The following is a 27,134-nucleotide window of genomic DNA, read 5'->3' on the forward strand; positions in this document are numbered from 1 at the left end:
CTCAGCTTCACCTCTCCTTTGTACAAATTTGCCATCCAGAGAATCTGTATAGTTTTTTCCCAGTACCTTTTCACTGAGATCATTCAAGACCCGATCTTGACCTTGATGCAGTAGTTGATATGGAACTTGGAAATGGGTCCAGTGAGTCAATGTGCCTACGTGTTCAGCTTAGCTATAAAGACTGATTTATACTTGTGCATCAAATGTACGCCTAGGTGTGGCGTAGCAGCGTACCCTATGCTGTACTCTACGCCAACCCTACGCTGTAGCCTGCGCCACTCTCCCAAAATGTAACTGTGCATCACCGCAACGCAGACTGAACAACTGTGATTGGTCCGCTTGGTAGCATCGCATTTCCTCCTGTGCTGCAATAGCTTCCCATTGGGCGACTGAAGGGCAGGGAAGGAACTCTGGCTGCAATGCTTTCCATAAAGCTTTACAGACCTCCAAAATTATGGAGGACCCTGTGCTTGACGCCAGTTTGTAGCTAGCTGCTACAGCCTGTTGACTTGCACCTGAAGCTAAAACTCAAATGGTGATTGCCAGTCTCAGAGTATACTGTGCGTACACTGATGCAAAATGGTTGGAGACGATGAACCAGATCGTCAAATCTACCTGCCGACATCCGAAAATATTTGAAATGCATTTCCTCATCCATGTCTGTCAGTGGCCGGACAAGCACAGAAAATTCACCCTCCTTCAGTTTCAGTCGCCATTGTTTGAAGTTTGAGTTCTATACAACACAGTGGCATAGAAACCCCACTGCCAACTAGCATTTTGGCGGTGAATTGCAGAGCGACGCAGACAGACCAATGCATACAAATAAATGCTCACAACGGCGTAGCTCACTTGCGTGGGCTGTGGTGTAAGCTAGTACGCACAAGTATACACGAGGAAATCTGCAGATGCTGGAATTTCATGCAACACACATAAAAATCATTGGTGAATGCAGCAGGCCAGGCAGCACCTATAGGAAGAGGTACAGTCGATGTTTCCGGCCAAGACCCTTCATCAGGACTAACTGAAAGAAGAGATAATAAGAGATTTGTAAGTGGGAGGGGGAGGGGGAGATCTGAAATGATTGGAGAAGACAGGAGGGGGAGGGATGGAGCTAAGAGCTGGACAGTTGATTGGCAAAAGGGATATGAGAGGATCATGGGACGGGAGGCCTAGGGAGAAAGAAAGGGGGAGGGGGGAAATACAGAGGATGGGCAAGGAGTATACTGAGAGGAACAGATTATTGCCGTTGAATGATTTTGCTGGTGGGAGGATTTGCTTTCTCTGCCCAGCCCACAGTCTTACAATGACCCACTGCAGAGACTGTTGGCCCGAACAATAGTTTACTATTCCAGTGCAAAGACCTCCAAGAGGACTACAACCTTGTCATAGGGATTGTGTGCCTCAATGTGTCAGAGAGCTGTGTTGACAGGAGTCACGATTTTATGCTTTAGGTCTTGGCATGATCACCCATGCCAAACAGGTCAAAGGACAGAAACAAGGTGCAGAATAGTTCACTGGTCCTCCAGGTTCAGGGATACATAGTTTTACTGTATATATGTGCCTAAGACTTTTGCACAGTACTGTATCGTAAACCCTGAGACCCCTGACCCAGAAATTTCATCGTTATCCTCCTCATTCCTAACTGCCAAAGGTCTCCTTCCTAGCCAGACTTCAGGAGTTCAACTCTGGGAATTTATGAGTGTAAGTTTCTGGTTGGATTCAATTGCCTGTCTTTATATAACATTTGATCTCACCAACTCACTAACAATACATTGCACCTATTGTGTCTACATAATTTTCCACAAACAACACACAGAACCTGAAAAATACAACGTCACGACACGGGTGCCAAGCATTAACAACTATCGGTCTTTATCATGTCCATTGACAAGAAGAAATTTTAAATAATTAAACTATTTTCTCATCAGACACTGGAGATATCAATCAAGATTTTGTCATTGTGAACTTTATTGAAAAAAGAGAATGTTGTGTTTCTTAATAAATAAGAGCTGGACCTAAGAAGAACAAACTCATATCCGATGTGAGTCCCACACATGATAATGATCATTGTACAATTATAGACTGTCTTCTTGCTTGACCCTGATGGGTCCCAGGGTTGCTGGATCGTGGTTGGAAGTCTTGTCCCTGTCGTGGAGGGAGGAGGATGGATGGTTGCCTCCATTGTTCTTGTGGTATTCTGCCCTGAATTGATCCTCTTTGTGGTCTTTATCAAGGCCAGGCATTGGAACTTCCTCGGTTACCTCCTCCTTCTCTGTTACTGGGGCAACCTTGTCCAATCTTTCTGCCTCTTCATTCATGTCGATTTCATCGTCGATCTTGGGATGGTCCTCATTGGTCCGTTTGGAGTCTGGTGCCATGGGGCAGCAGCCCTTCTGGTGCCCCTTCAGGCTGCGTAGGTGTCTGTAGCTCTTGGAGCAGAGGTGACACTTGTGTGGCCTCTCTCCGGTGTTGTGTACACGCACGTGCAACTTGAGGGTAACAAGCCCGGTGAACTTGGCTGAGCATTGCTTGCAGTGGTATGGCCGCTCTCCGATGTGCAGGCGAAGGTGGGTCTTCAAGTTACTGGTGCTAGTGAAATGCTTGTGACACACCTGCCCGAGCAAAACAAGGAAAGATAAGTCAAGCATTGGAAGAAAAGCAAAACTGTGCCGCATTAAAATGAGTTTCATTCCTGTCCCATGGGGTATGTGGGTTAAAACGGAGACGAATGTCCATGTCACACAATCCTACTCCACTTTTTCTCTAAATGTTGTATGTTATGGCCTGTATTTCATTCACATTCTTTCCTTTCCTCACAACCACCGCCACCCCCATCCGTTCTGCTTTCCTGAATGAGCCGCGGGCTCTTCAGATGCCATCTATGATCTGAAGCCTCATTCAACTGAACCAGCCCTTTGGGGGTCTCCATAGTGAGAAGTGCCAACCAAGACAGTTCTGCACAGAAGAAGCATGTCATGTGAACAATCTAATAGTACACCAGAGAACTCTGGGTTTGATGCAGATTTGTCAGTAATTTGTAAAATATTCCAGGTGTGAAGGCCAGGTGAGCTCTCTGCCTGAGCACCCAGGTTCCAATTGATGGAACCCATGACATTGGCCTTGGCCCGTCAGAGCCTGTTTGTAAAATCTCAGGATCAGTTCATTGGAAAAATTCAGAGGTCCTGTCTGCACTGGTGCCAGACTGGACTCAATAAGTATGGCCAGTTAGGCTCTGACTAGTTTAGTCTGGATCACTACAAGGCAGCCTATCAGAAGCAGAAGGACAAATTTCCACTCTCCCTTCAGTTGGAGTGTCCCTGATGATGGTGCTGCTTTCCTGCAACAGTGTTTCATGTCGATGTGCTCAATAGTTAGAAGGGCTTTATCTGTGATGGACTGGGCTGCATCCATTTCTTTCTGTGGGATTTTCTGTTCAAGGGCATTGGTGTTTGCACACCAGAATGAGATGCAGCCAGTCAATATACTCCCCACTGCATATCCATAGAGGTTTGTCAAAGTCACCCCACCTGTGAAAGCAGTGATGGTATTCAACTGTGGGGTGTGTCAATATTGTCTGTGCTGCTTTTCACAATTAATGTCAGGAACCATGGCTGACTCTCTTTTAATCACCTCAGTTTATTTCCCAAGTTTCCTTGCATGCACTCTCTTACCTGACACTGGTGAGGCTTTTCCCCAGTATGTACAAGGTAATGTTTCTGAAGATAGGCCTGTTGTGTGAATGTCTTACTGCAAGTGTGGCAGGAAAAAGGTCTCTCTCCAGTGTGGATCTTCAAATGCATCTGCAAGAAAAGGAATGGAGTTAGATCATTGTCTGCTGGAGGCTGGGTCCTATGTTCCATTAAAATTGCATTAGTAATCGGAACACTAGATACTAACTCTCTTTAACGGGAGTTGAGTCATTCATTTAAAATTTCCTTTACATCTCACACACACGAGATAGGCCGAAGAGCTTCTTTCAGTTCTGTAGTGTGTTATGACTCCAGATAACACAAAAGTGTATGGCCACTTTCGCAGATTTCAGGTTTTTGAAAATTAACTTTTATTTATCTGCGAACTGTTTGAACAAGCATACAAACACCAAATCCTGTCCAATAATGATGAAATCATTGATTTGGTTATACAAGCATGTTGGGTTAAATATAGAGCAACTTCACTCATAGTTTTATTGAAACACACCAAATAATTCAGCATCAAATTAAACTCAGTGTTTTAGATTACCCTGAGATCCCATCCTGTGTCATGTTGTCTGATTTGGTTTGAGCAGGGTCACAGACCAATTGCCCATCGTTCCTCTGTGTCTGTAACCATTGTCTCTTCTGATACATCAGTGAGCTGAACCCTTAACTTTGCTTCTCTCTCCTCTACTTGACCCTCAGCTAATTTCCACAACTTTCTCCTCAGGTTACAGTTCTGTGTTTAATATTTCAGTAATGCTTGCTTTCTACTGTAAATATATTGTTTGATTAAGCATCCCTTGTTGTTTGAATAATTAATTCTGGGGTATATGTAAAAGGGCGTGATTGGCATCATGCCACCACATCAAACATGAGATTCTCGCTTAAAGTAAAAGCAAACACACATGAGTTATCTCCCAGCTCCCTTGTTTGCCTTTCAATTCGTTTCAATGTTTTGAATTTACAAAACATAACAGTATTTAGTATTTTATCGTTTATATTCTGAGTTACCAGCAACCTGGTCACAACAATTTATGGGAGGACATAAACAAATGCAAGAGCTTGCCTTTCTACCCTTTGTACCTGTGAAGAAAGAAGAAAGCCCTTAACTCAGAGTGGAGTTATAGGGACGCCGTCATGATAGCGTTTTTTTCGCAGGCTTTCTTATTTTTACGAGGTCGAGTTGCTTGCTCGACGTTAATCCCAGCACAGATGGAATGCGTGCAAGGGAGCCGGCTGGATTTGAACTCGGGAGCCTTCGCTCCGAAGTCCAGTGCTGATGCCACTACGCCACCAGCCAGCAACCCTTTGTGCCTGTACATCATTCAATAACTTCATGGCAATCTTTTACCTCCGAACGGAGTTGGTCTTCCAGTCTTTTGAGCTGCACCGCCCAGCATTCCCCCAATTCAATCCTAGCCTGAGCATGGGACAATTTACAATGACCAATTAGCTGACCAAAGACCAGTGTGTCTTTGGATTGTGCGAGGAAACTGGAGCCCCCAGAGGAAGTCCATGCTGTTACGTACAAACTCCTTACAGACAGTGGCAGGAATTGAATCTGGGTCGCTGTCGCCTTTGAATACCGAAAGGTGTTAACCCCTTTCCCCCTCATTCTCCAACTCACCCACCCTCTGCCCTATCAGTAGTGCCAATCCCTCTGCCAACTTTCTTTAGTTACTTCTTCAATAACTATTTGGAACTAATACACAGTTTTATAGTACAGTGAAAGTATTTATAGTGTTCTAATCTGTTCTGTATTTCATTTACATACAAAATACAGTTAAAAGGTAGTTTCTGTTTTTAACCATTCCATGAAACTCTGACGAATTAGGGCAGCCATTTAATTGGGTCAAAATTATGATGGACACCACTGTGTTTTTATTACTTTTTATAAGATGAACTAATCCAAGACTCAAGTTGTGTTTTAATGATTTGTACTTCTCAACAAACTGATGCATTTTTCAAAGTTTGTGGTGGGTCGTCCATACTTACAGACATAAAAGTTGACAGCAGTTAAACTAATAGTTTATTGCCTTTCTCATTTCTCATTGGCTGAACATGCACACACACACTGCCCATGTGATGTAATTGTGCAGCACTGATTGGTTTATTCTTTTCTCAGGGATTTCTGTCATATGGATGACACATGGTGATGGATTTTTCAGAGCGACATCTTTGCTTCTTCCCTTTTCTTTTATCTTCAGCTTCTGATTGTTTTTCATTCACCTTAGCTTCATTTCCCAGCTCTTTATTTAGTTTCCATAGTATTTGTATGTTTGTCTGTACTTTAAAATAGACAATAAGAATTTCAGACTGCTCACCATTCTCGACTCCTGGAAGAACCTTCAGGAGAATAAAATTAACAAATCTAACAATGTACTGGTCCTGATGTGGCCCAACTAACCGGAATCCTCTGTAGTATTATTATTATAATAATTATTATTCATTTTTTTCTTTTTTTTTGTATTTGCATAGTTTGGTGTCTTTTTCACTGGTCATTTATCTGTCCTGTTGGACGCAGTCTTACTTTGCTTGTATTTGCTGTGAATGCCTGCAAGAAAATGAATCTCCACGTTGAATATCATGACATATATCAGAATCAGAATCAGGTTTATTATCACCGGCATGTGACGTGAAGTTTGTTAACTTAGCAGCGGCAGTTCAATGCAATACATAATCTAGCAGAGAGAGAAAAAAAATAATAATAAATAAAATAAAAACTAATAAACAAGTAAATCAATTACGTATATTGAATAGATTTTAAAATATGTACAAAAACAGAAATACTGTATATTAAAAAAGGTGAGGTAGTATCCAAAGCTTCAATGTCCATTTAGGAATCGGATGGCAGAGGGGAAGAAGCTGTTCCTGAATCGCTGAGTGTGTGCCTTCAGGCTTCTGTATCTCCTACCTGACGGTAACAGTGAGAAAAGGGCATGGCCTGGGTGCTGGAGGTCCTTAATAATGGATGCTGCCTTTCTGAGACACCGCTCCCTAAAGATGTCCTGGGTACTTTGTAGGCTAGTGCCCAAGATGGAGCTGACTAGATTTACAACCTTCTGCAGCTTCTTTCAGTCCTGTGCAGTAGCCCCTCCATACCAGACAGTGATGCAGCCTGTCAGAATGCTGTCCATGGTACAACTATAGAAGTTTTTGAGTGTATTTGTTGACATGCCAAATCTCTTCAAACTCCTCATAAAGTATAGCTGCTGTCTTGCCTTCTTTATGACTACATTGATATGTTGGGACCAGGTTAGATCCTCAGAGATCTCGACACTGAGGAAATTGAAGCTGCTCACTCTCTCCACTTCTGATCCCTCTTTGAGGATTGGTATTTGCTCCTTCATCTTACCATTCCTGAAGTCTACAATCAGCTCTTTTGTCTTACTGACGTTGAGTGCCAGGTTGTTGCTGCAGCACCACTCCACTAGTTGGCATATCTCACTCCTGTACGCCCTCTCATCACCACCTGAGATTCTACCAACAATGGTTGTATCATCAGCAAATTTATAGATGGTATTTGAGCTGTGCCCAGCAAACACAGTCGTGTGTATACAGAGAGTAGAGCCCTGGGCTAAGCACACACCCCTGAGGTGCGCCAGTGTTGACCATCAGTGAGGAGGAGATATTATCCCCAAAACACACAGACTGTGGTCTTCCAGTTAGTAGGCTGAGGATCCAATCGCAGAGGGAGGTACAGAGGCGCAGGTTCTGCAACTTCTGATTGTGGATTGTGGGAATAATGGTATTAAATGCTGAGCTACAGTCGATGAACAGCATCCTGACATATAGTAGGTGTTTGTGTTTTCTCAATGGTCTAAAGCCCTGTGGGGAACCATTGAGATTGCGTCTGCCGTTGACCAGTTGTGGAGATGGGCAAATTGCAATGGGTCCAGGTCCTTGCTGAGACAGGAGTTCAGTCTAGTCATAACCAACCTCTCAAAGCATTTCATCACTGTCGATGTGAGTGCTACTGGGTGATAGTCATTAAGGCAGTCCACATTATTCTTCTTAGGCACTGGTATAATTGTTGCTTTTTTGAAGCAAGTTGGAACTTCTGCCCGTAGCAGTGAGAGGTTGAAAATGTCCTTGAATTCTCCCGCTGGTTGGTTGGCACAGGTTTTCAGAGCCTTACCTGGTACTCCATCGGGATCTTCTGCCTTGCGAGGGTTCACTCTCTTTAAAGACAGTCTAACATCGGCCTCTGAGACGGAGATCACAGGGTCATCAGGTGCAGCAGGGATCTTCACAGCTGTAGTTGTGTTCTCCCTTTCAAAGCGTGCAGAGAAGGCGTTGAGTTCATCTGGTAGTGAAGCATCACTGCCATTCATACTATTGGGTTTCACTTTGTAGGAAGTAATGTCTTACAGACCCTGCCAGAGTTGCTGTGCATCTGATATCGCCTCCAACCTTGTTCAAAATTGTCTCTTCACCCATGAAATAGCCCTCCCCAAATCATACCTGGTTTTCTGGTACAGGCCTGTGTTGCCAGACTTGAATGCCTCAGATCTAGCCTTCAGCAGATGATGTACCCCCTGGCTCATCCACGGCTTTTGGTTTGGGAATGTACATTAAGTCTTTGTAGGCACACACTCATCCACACAGGATTAAATGAACTGCAGCATACTCATCCAGATTGAAAGATGAATCCCTGAATACAGTCCAGTCCACCGATTCAAAGCTTCCCCTGTCCATACCTTCTTGGTCCTCACTGCTGGTGCTGCAGTCTTCAGTCTCTGCCTATACTCAGGGAGTGGACGTACAGTTCGGTGATCAGACTTCCCGAAGTGAGGGCGTGGAATAGTACGGTAGGCATTCTTGATGGTGGTGTAGCAATGGTCCAGTGTGTTGTTTCCTCTGGTATTGCAAGTCATCTGTTGATGGAAATTGCTTAGTGATTTTTTCAGACTGGCCTTGTTAAAATCTCCCAAAATGATGGCGAAGGCGTTAGGGTGAGCTGTTTCGTGCATGTAGATCCCATTGCTCAGATCATAGTTATATCGTACATAGTTTGATAATAAATTCATTTGAACTTTGACCTTAACCTCTGACACTTTGTGCTTCACTGTAGGACTAACCAAAGAGTTACCCTCATTCATCTTCATCCACGACAGCATACTTTCCTCCGAAGGTAAATAGCCGTGCCCTCCCTCACCCCAGCACCGAGAATCGGCCTCGGTCTTGTTCCACCGAACTCAGCCCCTCCACATGTGGACCATCAGTCCCTTGAACTTGTTCAGTCATTCACTGTCTAATTTGTATTTTATTTTGATTGTGTTTATAGATACAGCACAGAGTAGGCCCATTGGCCCTTCAAGCTCTCTTTATGACCCTATCTAGCTGTGACGCCACTTTTAGGGAATTGTGTATCTGTATTCCCAGATCCCTCTGTTCCACTGCACTCCTCAGTGCCTTACCATTAACCCTGTATGTTCTACCTTGGTTTGTCCTTCCAACGTGCAATACCTCACACTTATCTGTATTAAACTCCATCTGCCATTTTTCAGCCCATTTTTCCAGCTGGTCCAAGTCCCTCTGCAGGCTCTAAAAACCTTCCTCATTGTCTACTACACCTCCAATCTTTGTATCATCAGCAAATTTGCTGATCCAATTTACCACATTATCATCTAGATCATTGATATAGATGACAAATAACAATGGACCCAGCACTGATCCCTGTGGCACACCACTAGTCACAGGCCTCCACTCGGAGAAGCAATTCTCTACTACCAATCTTTGGCTTCTTCCATTGAGCCAATGTCTAAATCCAATTTACCACCTCTCCATGTATACCTAGCGACTGAATTTTCCTAACTAACCTCCCATGCGGGACCTTGTCAAAGGCCTTACTGAAGTCCATGTAGACAATATCCACTGCCTTCCCTTCATCCACTTTCCTGGTAACCTCCTCGAAAAACTCCAATAGATTGGTCAAACATGACCTACCACGCACAAAGCCATGTTGACTCTCCCTAATAAGTCCCTGTCTATCCGAATGCTTGTAGATTCTGTCTCTTAGTGCTCCCTCCAATAACTTACCTACTACTGACGTTAAACTCACCGACCTATAATTTCCTGGATTACTTTTCGATCCTTTTTTAACAACGGAACAACATGAGCCACTCTCCAATCCTCTGGCACCTCACCTGTAGACAGCGACATTTTAAATATTTCTGCCAGGGCCCCTGCAATTTCAACACTAGTCTCCTTCAAGGTCCGAGGGAACACCCTGTCAGGTCCCAGGGATTTATCCACTTTAATTTTCCTCAAGACAGCAAGGACCTCCTCCTTTTCGATCTGTACAGTTTCCATGATCTCACTACTTGTTTCCCTTAATTCCATAGACTTCATGCCAGTGTCCTTTGTAAATACAGACACAAAAAACCTATTTAAGATCTCCCCCATTTCCTTTGGTTCTGCACATAGCTGACCACTCTGATCTTCAAGAGGACCAATTTTATCCCTTACAATCCTTTTGCTCTTAATATACCTGTAAAAGCTCTTTGGATTATTTCGTTCACCCCAGGAAAGTAATTCATTTTCTGTGTGAGGAAAAGAATTATCAATCCACGCAGACGGTATACCAGTATGACGTGGCATACGTTCAGTGACCATTTTACTAGGTGCTCCTGATCCTTAATATAAAATATTTCATCAGCCAACCATGTGGCAGAAACTCAATGCATAAAAGCATGCAGACGTGGTCAAGAAGTTCAGTCATTGTTCAGACCAAACATCAGATTAGAGGGGGAAGAATTTGTGATCTAAGTGACTTTGACCATGGAATGATTGCCGGTGACAGACCGGGTGGTTTGAGTATATCAGAAATGCTGACCTCCTGCGATTTTCATGCACATACCAAGATACAGTGAAAAGCTTGTCTTGCCTACTGTTCACACAGATCAGTACACTGAGGTAGAACAGTGTAAAATAATCAAAGTACGGAATAAAGTGTAAAAGCTACCCAGAAAATGCAGCGCAGGTAAATGACAAAATGCAAGATCATAATGAGGTAGAGTACTGTGCAAAAGTCTTAGGAGCACATCTATATATCAAGGGTGCACAGTACTGTAGTGATTTTATGTATTGCACTGTACTGCTGCCACAAAAAAAAACTAATTTCATGACATGTGTGAGTGATGATAAACCTGATTCTGATACGGGTCTCCATTGTGGACTGAGTGGGAAGTGGGGCAGGGAGAGGGGAATGATGGTGGGAAAAGGGAGAGGGAGAGGGAGGCACCAGAGAGACATTCTGTAATGATCAATAAACCAGTTTTTGGAATCAAGTGACCTTGCCTGGTGTGTCAGGGCTGGGTGTGTCTGCACCCCCCACCCTTGGCACTCCTTCTCTGCCACGTGTCCCACACCCCTCCTGGGGTGCTCCACCCTCGCCATTTCCAAAATCCTTTGTTCCCGCCAGAGTTACAAACTTGCTCTCCGCTCCACGATGAGAAATACAGTACTGTGTGCAAAAGTCTTAGGCACATCATAACCATTATGTCTCCTGACCGTGATTGTTCTCAGCAAATGTTATCTACAGAAGTGGTTTACCATCACCTTCTTCTGGGTATTGTCTTTACAAGATGGATTTTCAATATTCCTGGATTTCAGTGCTTTAAAAGGGATAGAGAGGTGGGAAAGGGGAGAAGGGGTGGCATTACTGGTCAGGGATACTATTACAGCTACAGAAAGGGTGCGCAATGTAGCAGGATCCTCTTTTGAGTCAGTATGGCTGGAAGTCAGGAACACAAAGGGAGTAGTTACTCTGTTGGGAGAATTCTATAGGCCCCTCGGTATCAGCAGAAATACCGAGGAGCAGATTGCGAGGCAGATTTTGGAAAGGTGCAAAAATAACAGGGTTGTTATCATGGGTGACTTTAACTTCCCGAATATTGATTGGCACCTGATTAGTTCCAATGGTTTAGATGGGGCAGCGTTTGTTAAGTATGGCCAGGATGGATTCCTGTCACAGTATATTGACAGGCCGAGTAGGGGAATGCCATACTAGATCTAGTATTAGGTAACGAACTAGGTCAGGTCACAGATCTCTCAGCGGGTGAGCACCTGGAGGACAGTGACCACCGCTCCCTGGCCTTTGACATTATCATGGAGGAGGATAGAATCAGAGAGGACAGGAAAAATTTTAATTGGGGATGGGCAAATTATGAGGCTATAAGGCTAGAACTTGCGGGTGTGAATTGGGATGATGATTTTGCAGGGAAATGTATTATGGACATGTGGTTGATGTTTAGGGATAAATTTGTCCCGGTGAGGAAGATAAAGAATGATCGGCTGAAGGAACCATGGATGACAAGTGAGGTGGAAAATCTAGTCAGGTGGAAGAAGGCAGCATACATGGTCTAGGAAGCAAGGATCAGATGGGTCTATTGAGGAATATAGGGTAGCAAGGAAGGAGCTTAAGAAGGGGCTGAGGAGAGCAAGAAGGAGGCATGAGAAGGCTTTGGCGAGTAGGGTAAAGGAAAAACTCAAGGCACTCTTCAATTACTGTGAAGAAAAAAATGATGACAGGAATGAAGGCAGGACCGATTAGAGACAAAGGTGGGAAGACATGTCTGGAGGTTGTGGAAGTGAGTGAGGTCCTCAATGAATACTTCGCTTCAGTATTCACCAATGAGAGGGAACTTGATGAAGGTGAGGACAATATGAGTTGCCTCACAGGTAGATAGGGTAGTTAAGAAAGCTTACGGGGTGTTAGCTTTCATAAGTCGAGGGACAGAGTTTAAGAGTTGGGAGGTAATGATGCAGCCGAAGGGCCTGTACTGTAAGGTAAGGGGTGGGAAGTTCAAGGAGGATATTACAGGAAGGTTTTTTACTCAGAGAGTGGTTGGTGCGTGGAATGCACTGCCTGAGTCAGTGGTGGAGGCAGATACACCAGTGAAATTTAAGAGACTGCTCGACAGGTATATGGACAATGTACTGGTCCTGATGTGGCCCAACTAACCGGAATCCTCTGTAGTATTATTATTATAATAATTATTATTCATTTTTTTCTTTTTTTTTGTATTTGTATAGTTTGGTGTCTTTTTCACTGGTTATTTATCTGTCCTGTTGGACGCAGTCTTTCTTTCCTTGTATTTGCTGTGAATGCCTGCAAGAAAATGAATCTCCACGTTGAATATCGTGACATATATCAGAATCAGAATCAGGTTTATTATCACTGGCATGTGACGTGAAATTTGTTAACTTAGCAGCGGCAGTTCAATGCAATACATAATCTAGCAGAGAGAGAAAAAAAAAATAATAAATAAAATAAAAAATAATAAACAAGTAAATCAATTACGTATATTGAATAGATTTTAAAATATGTACAAAAACAGAAATACTGTATATTAAAAAAGGTGAGGTAGTATCCAAAGCTTCAATGTCCATTTAGGAATCGGATGGCAGAGGGGAAGAAGCTGTTCCTGAATCGCTGAGTGTGTGCCTTCAGGCTTCTGTATCTCCTACCTGATGGTAACAGTGAGAAAAGGGCATGCCCTGGGTGCTGGAGGTCCTTAATAATGGATGCTGCCTTTCTGAGACACCGCTCCCTAAAGATGTCCTGGGTACTTTGTAGGCTAGTGCCCAAGATGGAGCTGACTAGATTTACAACCTTCTGCAGCTTCTTTCAGTCCTGTGCAGTAGCCCCTCCATACCAGACAGTGATGCAGCCTGTCAGAATGCTCTCCACGGTACAACTACAGAAGTTTTTGAGTGTATTTGTTGACATGCCAAATCTCTTCAAACTCCTCATAAAGTATAGCTGCTGTCTTGCCTTCTTTATGACTACATTGATATGTTGGGACCAGGTTAGATCCTCAGAGATCTCGACACTGAGGAAATTGAAGCTGCTCACTCTCTCCACTTCTGATCCCTCTTTGAGGATTGGTATTTGCTCCTTCATCTTACCATTCCTGAAGTCTACAATCAGCTCTTTTGTCTTACTGACGTTGAGTGCCAGGTTGTTGCTGCGGCACCACTCCACTAGTTGGCATATCTCACTCCTGTACGCACTCTCATCACCACCTGAGATTCTACCAACAATGGTTGTGTCGTCAGCAAATTTATAGATGGTGTTTGAGCTGTGCCCAGCAAACACAGTCATGTGTATACAGAGAGTAGAGCAGTGGGCTAAGCACACACCCCTGAGGTGCGCCAGTGTTGACCATCAGTGAGGAGATTATTATCCCCAAAACACACAGACTGTGGTCTTCCAGTTAGTAGGCTGAGGATCCAATCGCAGAGGGAGGTACAGAGGCGCAGGTTCTGCAACTTCTGATTGTGGATTGTGGGAATAATGGTATTAAATGCTGAGCTACAGTCGATGAACAGCATCCTGACATACAGTAGGTGTTTGTGTTTTCTCAGTGGTCTAAAGCCCTGTCGAGAGCCATTGAGATTGCGTCTGCCGTTGACCAATTGTGGAGATAGGCAAATTGCAACGGGTCCAGGTCCTTGCTGAGACAGAAGTTCAGTCTAGCCATGACCAACCTCTCAAAGCATTTCTTCACTGTCGATGTGAGTGCTACCGGGTGATAGTCATTAAGGCAGTCCACATTACTCTTCTTAGGCACTGGGATAATTGTTGCCCTTTTGAAGCAAGTGGGAACTTCTGCCAGTAGCAGTGAGAGGTTGAAAATGTCCTTGAATACTCCCGCTAGTTGGTTGGAACAGGTTTTCAGAGCCTTACCAGGTACTCCATTGGGACCTTCTACCTTGCGAGGGTTCACTCTCTTTAAAGACAGTCTAACATCGACCTATGAGACGGAGATCACAGGGTCATCAGGTGCAGCAGGGATCTTCACAGCTGTAGTTGTGTTCTCCCTTTCAAAGCGGGCATAGAAGGCATTGAGTTCATCTGGTAGTGAAGCATCACTGCCATTAGTGTTATTGGGTTTCACTTTGCAGGAAGTAATGTCTTACAGACCCTGCCAGAGTTGCTGTGCATCTGATATCACCTCCAACCTTGTTCGAAGTTGTCTCTTCACCCATGAAATAGCCCTCTGCAAATCATACCTGGTTTTCTGGTACAAGCCTGTGTTGCCAGACTTGAATGCCACAGATCTAGCCTTCAGCAGACGATGTACCCCCTGGCTCATCCACGGCTTTTGGTTTGGGAATGTACATTAAGTCTTTGTAGGCACACACTCATCCACACAGGTTTTAATGAACTGCAGCATACTCATCCAGATTGAAAGATGAATCCCTGAATACAGTCCAGTCCACCGATTCAAAGCTTCCCCTGTCCAAACCTTCTTGGTCCTCACTGCTGGTGCTGCAGTCTTCAGTCTCTGCCTATACTCAGGGAGTGGACATACAGTTCGGTGATCAGACTTCCCGAAGTGAGGGCGTGGAATAGCACGGTAGGCATTCTTGATGGTGGTGTAGCAATGGTCCAGTGTGTTGTTTCCTCTGGTACTGCAAGTCATCTGTTGATGGAAATTGCTTAGTGATTTTTTCAGACTGGCCTTGTTAAAATCTCCCAAAATGATGGCGAAGGCGTTAGGGTGAGCTGTTTCGTGCATGTTGATCCCATTGCTCAGATCGTAGTTATATCGTACATAGTTTGATAATAAATTCATTTGAACTTTGACCTTAACCTCTGACACTTTGTGCTTCACTGTAGGACTAACCAAAGAGTTACCCTGTGACGCCTCATTCATCTTCATCCACGACAGCATACTTTCCTCCGAAGGTAAGTAGCCCCATCACCGAGAATCGGCCTCACAACACTCCGATACTGCACCTCCCCACCCACCACCCAAACATCAGGCTTCAGCATCTCCTTCCTGATGGTAGCAATGAGAACAGGGCATATCTTGGGTGGTGGGAGTCCTTCAATGATCGAGCTCTCTCTGCAATACTTCCAGTATTTGTGATCTTCGAAGCATTAACTTAAATTTTAAAACCATAAAACCATTGCCACTTCCGTGTCCCTCCCCCGGGGTGACACACACTTTCATTGTTCGAGGGTCTTGTTCTACCGAACTCAGCCCCTCCACATGTGGACCATCAGTCCCTTAAACTTGTTCAGTCATTCACTGTCCAATTTGTATTTTATTTTGATTGTGTTTATAGATACAGCACAGAGTGGGCCCATTGGCCCTTCAAGCTGGGCCACCCAGTAACCTGTGATTTGACCCTAGCCTAATCACTGGACAATTTGCAATGACCAATTAACCTCCTAACTGGCATGATAGGTACGTGACAAAACACATGTAGCCTGGCGAAAAGTACACACTCAGGACAACAAATACTTTTTCGGGTTACAACCATAGAACCATAGAAACTACAGCACAGAAACAGGCCTTTTGGCCCTTCTTGGCTGTGCCGAACCATTTTCTGCCTAGTCCCAGGTCCTTAAAGTTTGTAGTAATTTTAATACCAAGATAAGTAAAGTAATTTTTAGCAATACTAAAAGGTACTTGATGATATTGATCCGAGTAATTATTAAGGGAAACTCTATTTGCCAATGTGGTGCAGAGAGCAAGATGACAAATCTGGTGAGAGCAGAGGATGCTGGGAATGTCAAGGGTGGAGCTCCATGGGAGGGGTGGGGGACAGGTGGGAGAGAAGGAGAGCCGGGGCCGTGGGTGGTGCAGGTGCAGACCATAGCCAGCCTGAAGACATCAGGCAAGCTCACTTGTTTCCAAACAATTGTTTTATTGATCATTACAGGATCTCTTTAACCGTGGACATCTTCAAGAAGCTGTCTGTGCCTGAAGAAGGTGGCATTCATTATGCAGGACCTTCACCAAACCGAACATGCCCACTTCTTGTTGCTACCATTGGGGAGGAGGTACAAGAGCCTGAAGAACCACATGCAGCAAATTAGGAAAACTTGCTCCCCTCCTCCATCAGATTCATGAAAGGTCCGTGAACCCATGGACACCACCACATTGTTCCTTTGTTTTCACTCTTTATTTATTTTTGTAATATATAGAATTTTACGTTGTTGCACTGTACTACAAAATTAAAAGATGATGTCTATGTCACTGATAATAAACCAGATTAATTGCTCTTGCTTTGCAACTGCAGGAGAGACAATACCTGCTCTTTTACCTCCTTCCTTCCCAACACTAAAGGTTCCAAAATATCTTTACAGAGAAAGCAACAACCTGCAGTTTCTATTCACAGCAAGACACACACAAAATGCACAAAGAACTCAGTAGGTCAGGCAGCATCTATGGAGAAGAATATAAAAGTCGACGTTTTGGGCTGAGACCCTTCATCAGGACCTCTTCTATTCAGCCCTCCCACTGCGGTCTGCTCTAAACTGAGGGGTGGATGATGGAGAGAAACACCAATTCAGATTACGGAAAAAGCAGACTTGCCGGTGACTCAACATTTTAATTCCGACATGTCGGTCCATGGCCTGCTCTTGTGCTATGATGAGGCCACCCTTAGGGTGGAGGAGCAACACCTTATATTCCATCTTGGTAACTTCCCCACTTCTATCCCCCACTCTGGCCTCTTCACTCTTCTCACTTGTCTATCCTCTCCTCCTTCCCTTTCTCCTATGGTCCACTCTCCTGTCTCAGCAGATTCCTTCCTCTGCAGCCCTTTAACTTAGCTAGCCGCCGAGCTTCACCTATCACCTTCCACTCCCCCCCACCTTTTTATTCTGGGGCCGTCCCCCTTCCTTTAAAATCCTGAAGCAGGGTCCCAGCCCAAAACGTCAACTGTTTGTTTATTTCCACAGATGCTGCCTGGCCAGCTGAGTTCCTCCAGAATTTTGTGTGTGTTGATTGAAATCTCTTGTATTACTGATTCTGATTCCTCTATTCTGCTCATGAGTGTGACCCAAAGCTTCCAATCTCACTCCCACTGGTACCTCTCATACCCAGGCCTCAAAAAATACTGTAAAAAAATCAGTGACGCCTGAGGATTACATTTATCTTCCGACCATGTGCACTCCTGCCTGTAGGACTCAGTAACTGAGATTAACAATTACAAATAATTAGCAGTTTCTGTTCATATTTGTTCAGCTTCCAGTTTCCTGTAAAGGGAGAAGGCAAATCAATTATTTCAACTGTTTCTACCTTCACAACTTCCCGAATTCGTTCATGTTCATTGTCATTCAACCATACACATGTATACTGCCGAACAAAACAAAGTTCCTCCAGACCAAGGTGAACCTCACAGTGCATATAAAAACTTTTGCACAGTTACGTGTTTGTCAACGGGGAGTGGAGAGCAAGTTTGTAACTCTAGCGGGAGCAAAGGATGTTGGGAATAGCGAGGTTGGTGCCCCATGGGAGGGTTGTGGGACAGGTGAGAGAGAAGGAGTGTTGGAGTGGGGGTGGGGATTGGGGCGAGTGCAGGCACACCCAGCCCTGAGGTACCAGGCAAGCTCATTTGATTCCAAACAATTAGTTTATTGATCATTGTAGAACGTCTCTCTGGTGCTTCCCACTCCTTCCCCTCTCCTTTCACTTTCATGATTCCCCTCTCCCTGCCCCCTTCCTACCCTCAGTCCACAATAGAGACCCTTATCAGAATCAGGTTTATCATCACACACATATGGCATGACATATTGTTGCAGCAGCAGTACAGTGTAATACATAAAATTATTACAGTTCTGTGAAAAAGTCTTAGGCACAATCACACACCAAGATTGGGAAGATTCCTACTAAGGGTGACTTCAGCACCCTCTCCGATGGAGAAGGTCGACCAATGCTCCTGCTATCCGTTATAATCCAGTCCCTTGTGTGTGGACCGTAGGATATTCCTTTAAATTCAGCACAAGTATTGGAATGCATCACTGGCACCAGCCTACCTGTCATCGAGGTTTATAAGGCATTGGTGAGGCCTCACTTGGAGTACTATGAGCAGTTTTAGGCCCCTTATCGAAGAAAGGATGTGCTGACATTGCAGAGGTTTCAAAGGAGGTTCAGGATAATGAGTCTGCGATAGAAAGGCTGATTATAAGAGGAGCATTTGATGGCTCTCGGCCTGTACTCACTGGAAATCAGAAGAATGAGGGGACACCTGCTTGAAACTGATCAAATGTTAAAAGGCCTCAACAGAACGGATGTAGAGAGGATGTTTCCTGTGGTGGGAGAGTCTAAGAACTGAGGATGCTGTCTCAGAATCCTTTTAGACTGGAGATGAGGAGAAATTTCTTTAGGCAGAGAGTGGTGAAGCTGTGGAATTCATTGCCACCAGTGGCTCAGAGGTCGTCATTGGGTATATTTAAAGAAGCGGTTGATGGATTCTTGATTAGTCAGGTCGTGGAGGATATGGGGAGAAGGCAGGAGATTGGAGCTGCGAGGAAAATGGATCAGTCATGATGAAATGGCACAGCAGACTCGATGGGCCAAATGTCAGAGTTCTGCTCGTATATCTTACGGTCTTATTTTCAGAAAGGTACTGGAAAAGGGCCAGTAGCACTAAGGACTAAGGTTGCCAACTGTCCCGTATTAGCCAGGACATCCCGTATATTGTGCTAAATTGGTTTGTCCCATCCGGGACCGCCCTTGTCCCGTATTTCCCCCGCCAAGGTAGAGCGTTCCTGGGAAACCTCTTGTGCCGAAATGGCGTAAAAAGAAGAAGCAATTACCATTAATTTATATGGGAATAATTTTTGAGCGTTCCCAGACCCAAAAAATAACCAACCAAATGATACCAAATAACACATAAAACCTAAAATAACACTAACATATAGTAAAAGCAGAAATGATATGATAAATACACAGCCTATATAAAGTAGAAATAATGTATGTACAGTGTAGTCGGGAAGATTAAGTCAAATCCGATCTGTAGAAAAAAATCAGCACGTACATGCATGCGCACACAGGTGCCCGCGCAAGGCTTCATGGTCATGGTAGTCTTTCTCAGGGTAAACACAAGTGTCCCAGATTTGACTGCTACTTTTGCCCCTTATTTGGGATTGAGAAAGTTGGCAACCCTACTGAGGACCCCACCCAGCCTGTTCATGAACTGTTTGTCCCAGTCCCATCTGGGAGGAGGGTACGTAGCGTTCACACCAAGATCACTCGACTCAAAAGCAGTCACCTCCCACATTCCAAAGACTCCGGGTTCGTAGGTTAACTGATGACATGGTAATAATTGGACAGAATGGGCTCATTGGCTCAGAAGGCCTATAACCATGCTGTAGTTCCAAAATACTTCTTGGCACGTGGCCAAGTGGTTAAGGCATCGTTCCACTGAGCTGAAGGTCGCTAGTTCGAGCCTCCGCTATGGCAGCGTGTTGTGTCCTTGAGCAAGGCACTTAACCACACATTGCTCTGCGACAACACCGGTGCCAAGCTGTATGGGCCCAAGTGCCCTTCCCTTGGACAACATTGGTGGCGTGGAGAGGGGAGACTTGCAGCACGAGCAACTGCCGGTCTTCCATAAAACCTTGCCCAGGCCTGCACCCTAGAAACCTTCCAAGGCGCAAATCCATGGTCTCATGAGACTAACGGATGCCTATATTTCCAAAAAAAATGTTCTAGGTATTTTTTTTCCCTTAAAATAAGCTAAATAGGGTTTTAATAGTTTCATCACCATTGTCAATACCACTTCTTCCTCCAGGTTTATCAGGTTAACTGAATATAATTTTGCCTGAACTCACAGGACAGAATGATTATCTTCCTCCTCCTGTGAATGTAGCACAAACCTTCTCCCCTAATGGACAGCCTTGGGTCAGATTACCATCCAGTCCGAAGTACCCTGACGGTCTATCACCTTGAGGACCTCCACTGGGTCAGGGTCAACCATGGATGTTGTGTCCTAGCTGTCTACGTTCAGCTGATATGCAAGCCAGGGCAATACGTTATTGAGAGCAAGCTGTTGTCCATGCAGCAGGCTTCCAACACATAATGCATCCCACCCCTCCACCACACAGCTAACGAATCCAAAGCAAGAGCAAAGACTGACACAGTTTGGCACCAGCGGCGTCTCCAGAGTTGCCAACAGCATTGGATTCAATGCCAAGGGACTCCAGCTCCAGATTTTTTCCTCAGGGTTTACATTGGAAGCCTTCCCCATGAGTAGGCATGGTACAAGGCAGAAGAGGTTTGAGATCAGAGTTCCCTTTCTCTGAGATGAGCTGCCAACCACGACTGACGAACCCCATCTGCCCAAAGTGACTTGTTTTAAGGTGCCCCTTCTCCTGTCAGTAGAAACAGTTCCGTCGGGCTGAGTAGCCTATGCCACACATGAAGGCCAGGGGCTGGACTTGGTTGTCAGGGGTGATTTGAGATGCACGCCATTGGGAGCATTTCATAGGCAGTGGAGATTATCCCCACTACCGCACTTCCCAGCTGTGACAATTTTAAGGAACAATTGGTGAGATACTAAAGAGAAGCTGTGGGAAAACGGCAACTTATCAGTAAGCCTCTGTCACACTATTGTTAACTAACTCTCCTTCAGTCTATTAGCTCTACTTGAGAAAGGGATGACTTAATTACCTTGGATCTCCTGGTTGCCACCCACTTCAACACTGCTTCCCATTCGGATATGTCCATACATGGCCTCCTCTACTGGCATGATGAGACTAAACTCAGGTAGGAGGAGCAATACCTCACATACCGTCTAGGTAGTCTCCAGCTCCTTGGTATGAACACTGGATTCTCCAACTTCCGGTAATTCCCTCCCCCTCCCTTCCCCTATCCCTATTTCACTCTGCCCCTCCTCCAGCTGCCTATCACCTCCCTCATGGTTCTGCCTCCTTCTACTACCCATTGTGTTTTCCCCTATTCCTTCTTCACCTTTCCAGCCTATCACCTCCCAGCTTCCCCTCCCCCACCCCTTTATCTTTCCCCTTACTGGTTTTTCACCTGGAACCTACCAGCCTTCTCCATCCCACCCTCCCACCACCTTCTTTATAGGGCCTCTGCCCCTTCCCTCTTCAGTCCTGACGAAGGGTTCCGGCCCGAAACATTGACTGATCGTTTCCACGGATGCTGCCCGACTTGCTGAGTTCCTCCAGCGTGTTGTGAATGTTGATTTAATTACCTTTGCAGCCAATTTATTTGATTGCTTCTTTCCTAATTATCTCACGACCATGCACAGGGCACTCTGTGTGATATTATTAGTAACCTAGCCGCTGTCTGCATTCCGATTCTCACTTTGCCTCAAGTTTCCTCTCAAGAGTTTAAGGAGAATGCTGTAGCATTCCTAAGGCAATTTTTGACACACTTAGAGCAAAGCAGAGCTCAAGTGACCAATCTCTTTACTTTTGTACTGTAGTCACCATTAGATTGACCAGAAAAGAAATTGTTCTTCAGGAGAGAGAATCTTTTATCTTCACACCTGTATGGAACCACAGACCCACCAACGTAGTGGACATTTAATGGCTACTCAATTCAAGGGCAGTTCGAAATGTTTAATAAATGGTAATATTGAAGGGTCTCAGCCCAGAAATTCACTGTTTGTTCATTTATATTGATGCTGAGTTCCTCCAGCATTTTGTGTGCGTTGCTCTGGACTTCCAGCAACCACAGAATCTTTTTTTGCTTATGAAATGACAATTTCGCTGTTGATGTCCACATCCTGTGGATGAATGAAATAGTAACAAGCAATATGTGTACAGCAAAATGTTACACACAGCAACTGAGGCTAATTACAAGTTAAGTGAAGCCACGTGAGCAGGTGATGGATGGTCATATGAGCAGCTGGTGCATATCACAAGTCCTGGTTATGTGACCACTGACACCAGGCAGACAATCTCTGAAGAATATTGATAACGGCTGGGGTCACCCGTCTTGTAAAGACACGTCTGAGAAAGAAGGGAATGGCAAAGTATTTCTGCAGAAAACTTTGCCAAGAACAGTCATTGTCATGGACCATGATCACTCATGTCACATGACACAGTACACGATGATGATGATGATGATGACTAACAGAGAAACATTTGAAAAATGCTGTTCTGTATGTCAGGATGCAAAATGCTGAAACATGGTCAAAGCAAATTGCTTTTCATGATAAATAATTTGAAAGTGAAATATTCCTTTTTGATAAAGTAACACAAACCTAATTGTATTCCTGGAGCCCTCACAAACATAAAGTGTAGATAATCTATTTTTGCAAATATAAAGTGACCGTAAGTGTTGGCCAAATTTCTGTGAATAGCTCCCTTCAACCCTCCTCACACCTACTCATACCAGTACTTTTTGCATCGACTTGAAACTGCAGTCATGACCCTTATTCACACCAGAACACTTCCAGCATTGTAGCTCGATACCAGTGTTCTTTTGGATTGTCGTTCTAGACTTGTAGCAACATTTTCGAAATGGAGAAAGTACCGATCCACATCGGTATCGTCAAATGGGGGAACCAGCCTAACCTCCTGGGTCGCCCTGAACCCTCCACCTTGGTTTGGCATGGGCCCCTGCTCTGCCCTTATCTTTAACTTCTCCAGCTCAAATTCCCTTTCCCTCTTCCTGTCTTCTCGCTCCAACTGTTTATCCCTCTCTTCTCGCTCCAACTGCCTCTCTCTCTCTTGCAGTTCTAACTGTTTCTCTTTCTCCTGCCTTTCTAACTGCTTCTCTTCGTGTTCTAGCTGCTGTACCCGGAACTCGTGCTCGAGTCTCAGTTTTTCAAGCTGCACCTGTACCGCGTTTCCAGCAGGTTTTTCAATAGACACCACCTCCAGCTCCCCTTGGGGAAACACACCTTTAGATACATAGTGCTCTACGATAGCTTTGTGTATCTCCTCTCTCCTCATTGTCGATTTCCCCTCAACAAGATTCAACCGTTTGGCCACAGCTGCTAATTCCGCTTTCCTGGCATCCTCTAATGCCTCCAAGGTCGGTGCCTTTAGAAATTCCTCAATCTTCATTTCTGCTGTTTGCCTTTTCTTTCTCTCGGGAATTTTAACCCAATCAATTTACTCCGTCCCAAATTTAGCGTTCAAAATCCCGGACGAGCCCCCACTTATGTTACGTACCCTGTAACTGGGTTGCCAAACCAGCAGAAATGGATCACTCAGTTGGAGTCTGGATTACTGGAACTAAGAAAGTTTTATTAAAGAAATAAGCAACACAGTACTCTAATCAAAAGGATAATAAATGCAACAGTTCAGTAATGATAAATACACATGTACACAGAACTAGGATAACAGGATCAATCAAGCTCTATCGTCGTCTAGGGGTAAATGACCAGTTTCAAAGTGACGCAAAGTTCAGTTCAATTGAGTTCAGTTCAGTTCACAGTAATCACTGCTGTGGCGATGGACAGGCGGGGGGCAGCGTGAAGGAGAGAGAGAGCAAAAGTGAATGAATATTCAAACAGCTTCCACACAGACCTTCGATATTCTTCGCAGTCAGCTTTCCGGCGAGCCCTTTGTGGTGTCTTCTGAGGTCACCGACTGTGACCCCTCCATTTCAGATACGATCTTTCCTCTGCAGTGAACCTGGCACCCAGGCAAGGGCGGACACACACCAGGTTCCCGCCGATCGTACCTCTGCACCCTGTGCGTCTATGGCTTGGTCCCGCGACCAGCCCTCCAAAACTCCCACCGACTTGTGGGAGGCGCACCGCTTCCAGGGTCTCGTTACCTCGTGGTGTCGTGTGTGTCTTGCCTTAGCGAACCTGTCCATTTTTATCCCCCTGCTGGGGTTTCGCCTGTCCATCACTTCAAACAGTTCAGGGTTCAAAGAGGAGCTGATCTTGACAGCTCTCAGACCGTGTCTCCTTCCATTAAACTCCCCCGTCCCTTCATTAACATCTCCAAATGCTGCTCAATTGTTTTCCTTATCTCTCTTTCTCCTGAAGACAGGTGGCAGACCAACTGCTGATCCCACTGGTGCCAGCACAGGGCAGTTAACATCTTAGTCTATGTGTACTTTCATCACAGATGGCATTAAACACTGAGCTGTAGTCAATAAACAGCATCCTGACATAGATCTTTATAGTGCCCAAGTGATCCAGGGCCCCGTGGAGAGCCAATGAGATTGCGTCTGCCGTGGATTTATTGTGGCAATAGGCAAACTGCAGTGGGTCCAGGTTCTTGCTGAGGCAGGAGTTGATTCTAACCATAACCAACTTCTCAAAGCACTTCTTCACCATAGATGTGAGTGCTACTGGATGATAGTCATTAAGGCAGCTCACCTTGCTCTTCCTGGGCACTTTTGTTGCCCTTTAAAGCAGGTAGGAATTTCCAACTGTAGCAATGAGAGACTGAAAATGTCTTTGAAAACCCCCGCCAGTTGGTTGGCACAGGTTTTCAGAGCCCTACCAGGTATTCCATCGGGGCCTCGCCTTGCGAAGGATCGCCCTCTCGAAAGACAGCCTGACATCGGCCTCCATTATATCACTAGCGTCAGTGACTTCAATCACAGTCTCAACAGTATCAATGGCCTAGGGAGGAAAAGTAAAGAGATCCTAAAGAGAGAATGGAGGCAGTTAGCTAGGAAGCTGAAAAGCAGGACTTCAAAGGCAGTAATCTCTGGATTGCTGCCTTTTCCACACGCCAGTGAGGGTGAGAATAGGATAAATTAGTGTGGCTGACGAACTGGTGCAGGAGGCAGGGGTTCAGATTTGTGGAACTTTTTTTCTGGGGAAGGAATGACCTGTACAAAAAAGACAGCTACACCAGAACATGATGGGGACCAATATCCTTGCGGGCAGATTTGCTAGAGCTGTTGGGGTGTGCTTAAACTAGTTTGGTAGGGGATGCAAACCAGAGTGATGGGTTAGAGAAATGGACAGTTGATGTACAGATGGACGCCACCTGTAGAGAGACTGTGAGAAAGGATAGGAAGTTGACAGGGCAAAATTACAGTTAGTTGGATGTGTTGAGGTGTGTCTATTTTAATACAAAAGTATCAGGAACAAGGGTGATGAACTTAGAGCATGGATTCAGTACATGAAACTGTGACATTGTGGCCATTACAGAGACCTGGCTATCACAAGGGCAGGAGTGGCTACTAAATGTTCTGGGGTTTCGATGTTTCAAAAGGAACAGGGAGGGAGGTAAAAGAGTAGGGGAGTGGCATTGCCAATCAGGGATAGTATCACAGCTGCAGAAAGGGAGAACCTCCTGGAGGAATCGTTCACTGAGTCAGTGTGGGTGGAAGTCAGAAACAGGAAGGGATCAATCACTCTATTGGGAATAATCTATAGATCCATCAATAGCAACAGAGACACAGAGGAACAGATCGGGAGGCAGATTTTGGAAAGATGCAAATAAAACAGGGTTGTTGTCAGGGGTGATTTTCAACTTCCCAAATATTCATTGGCACCTACTTCGTGGAAAAGGTTTAGGTGGAGCGGAATTTGTAAGAATTCCTGATACGATATGTAGACAGGCAGACTAGAAAAGTGGCCACTCTGGATTTGGTCCTCGCAATAACCTGGTCAGGTGTCAGATCACTTGGTGGGTGAGCATTTGAGAAACAATGTCACAACTCCCTGATCTTTACCGTAGCCTTGGAGAGGGATAGGAGCAGATGAAATGGGAAAGTATTTCATTGGGGGAGGGGGAAATTATGATGCCATTAGGCAAGAGCTTGGCAAAGTAAATTGGGAACAGATGTTCTCAGGGAAATGCACAACAGAAATGTGGATATTGTTTAGGGAGTACTTGCACAGAGTTCTAGATAGGTTTGTCCTGTTGAGACAGGAAAAGGATGGTAGGATGAAGGAACCGTGGTTGACAAGAAATGTGGAACATCTGGTCATGAAGAAGAAAGAAGCTTACTTAAGGTTTTGGAAGCAAGGATCAGACAGGGCTCTACAGAGCTACACAGTACCATGAAGGAGCTTAAGAATGGACTGAGGAGAGATAGATGGGATCACTAGAATGCCTTAGTGAGTAGCATTAAGAAAAGCATAAATGGGTTCTTCATGTATGTGAAGAACAGGAGGACCAATCAGGAATAGAAGAGGAAACATGTGCCTGAAGTCAGAGGAGGTAGGCGAGGTTCTCAATGAATATTGTGCTTCAGTATTCACCAATGAGAGGGACCTTCATGTTTGTGAGAACAACCTAAATCATCATCAAAGACCTCTACCATCCAGACCATGCTCCCTTCTCACTACTACAATTAGGTAGGAGATACAGGAGCATTAGGTTCCACACCAGGAGCTTCAGGAACAGTTATTACCCCACAATCATCATGAACCAGCATGGATATCTTCACTCACCACAACTCTGAACTGATTCCACATCCTACAGACTCACTTTCAATGACTCATGTTCTCAGTATTTATACATATTCTTTTGTACAATTTGTCTTCTTTTGCACATTGTTTGTCTGTCTTTATTTATGTATAGTTTTTCATAAATGGTGTTGTCCCTGGGGCATTGGTTTTTACAAGTGAGGGAAGAGATTGCTGTGCCTTTGAGGGTTGGATAACCTAGCATCTCTGGCACTGAGTCTGACTCTGTGACTCAGCAGGGAAGGTGGGGAGTAGAGGGGAGCAGTAATGATAGGGGATTCATTGGCTAGGGGAACGTACAGAAGGTTCTGTGGAAGTGAA

At 44.8% G+C, this 27,134-nt stretch overlaps 1 protein-coding gene across 1 annotated transcript; it reads right to left on the bottom strand.

Annotated features, from left to right (window-relative positions):
* Positions 1 to 2,075: 2,075 nt before the first annotated feature.
* LOC140184955 (uncharacterized) lies at positions 2,076 to 20,426 on the bottom strand. Its single transcript, XM_072238198.1, has 3 exons — positions 20,361 to 20,426; positions 3,672 to 3,800; positions 2,076 to 2,612 (listed from the first exon to the last, which is right to left on the bottom strand). Exons 1-3 carry the CDS (start codon positions 20,424 to 20,426, stop codon positions 2,076 to 2,078), a joined length of 732 nt encoding a protein of 243 aa, XP_072094299.1.
* Between the last annotated feature and the right edge of the window lie 6,708 nt (positions 20,427 to 27,134).

The sequence above is a fragment of the Mobula birostris genome, chromosome 20 (assembly GCF_030028105.1).
Source record: "Mobula birostris isolate sMobBir1 chromosome 20, sMobBir1.hap1, whole genome shotgun sequence".
Classification (NCBI taxonomy): Eukaryota; Metazoa; Chordata; class Chondrichthyes; order Myliobatiformes; family Myliobatidae; genus Mobula; species Mobula birostris.

Coding starts and splice junctions, on each gene's coding strand:
- LOC140184955 (XM_072238198.1), bottom strand. CDS start 20,426: ATGGTTGACCCTGACCCAGTGGAGGTCCTCAAGGTGATAGACCGTCAG. Junction 3,801..20,360: donor AGGGTACTTCGGACTGGATG/GTAATCTGACCC, acceptor CTTTTCTTGCAG/ATGCATTTGAAGATCCACAC. Junction 2,613..3,671: donor AAAAGCCTCACCAGTGTCAG/GTAAGAGAGTGC, acceptor TTGCTCGGGCAG/GTGTGTCACAAGCATTTCAC.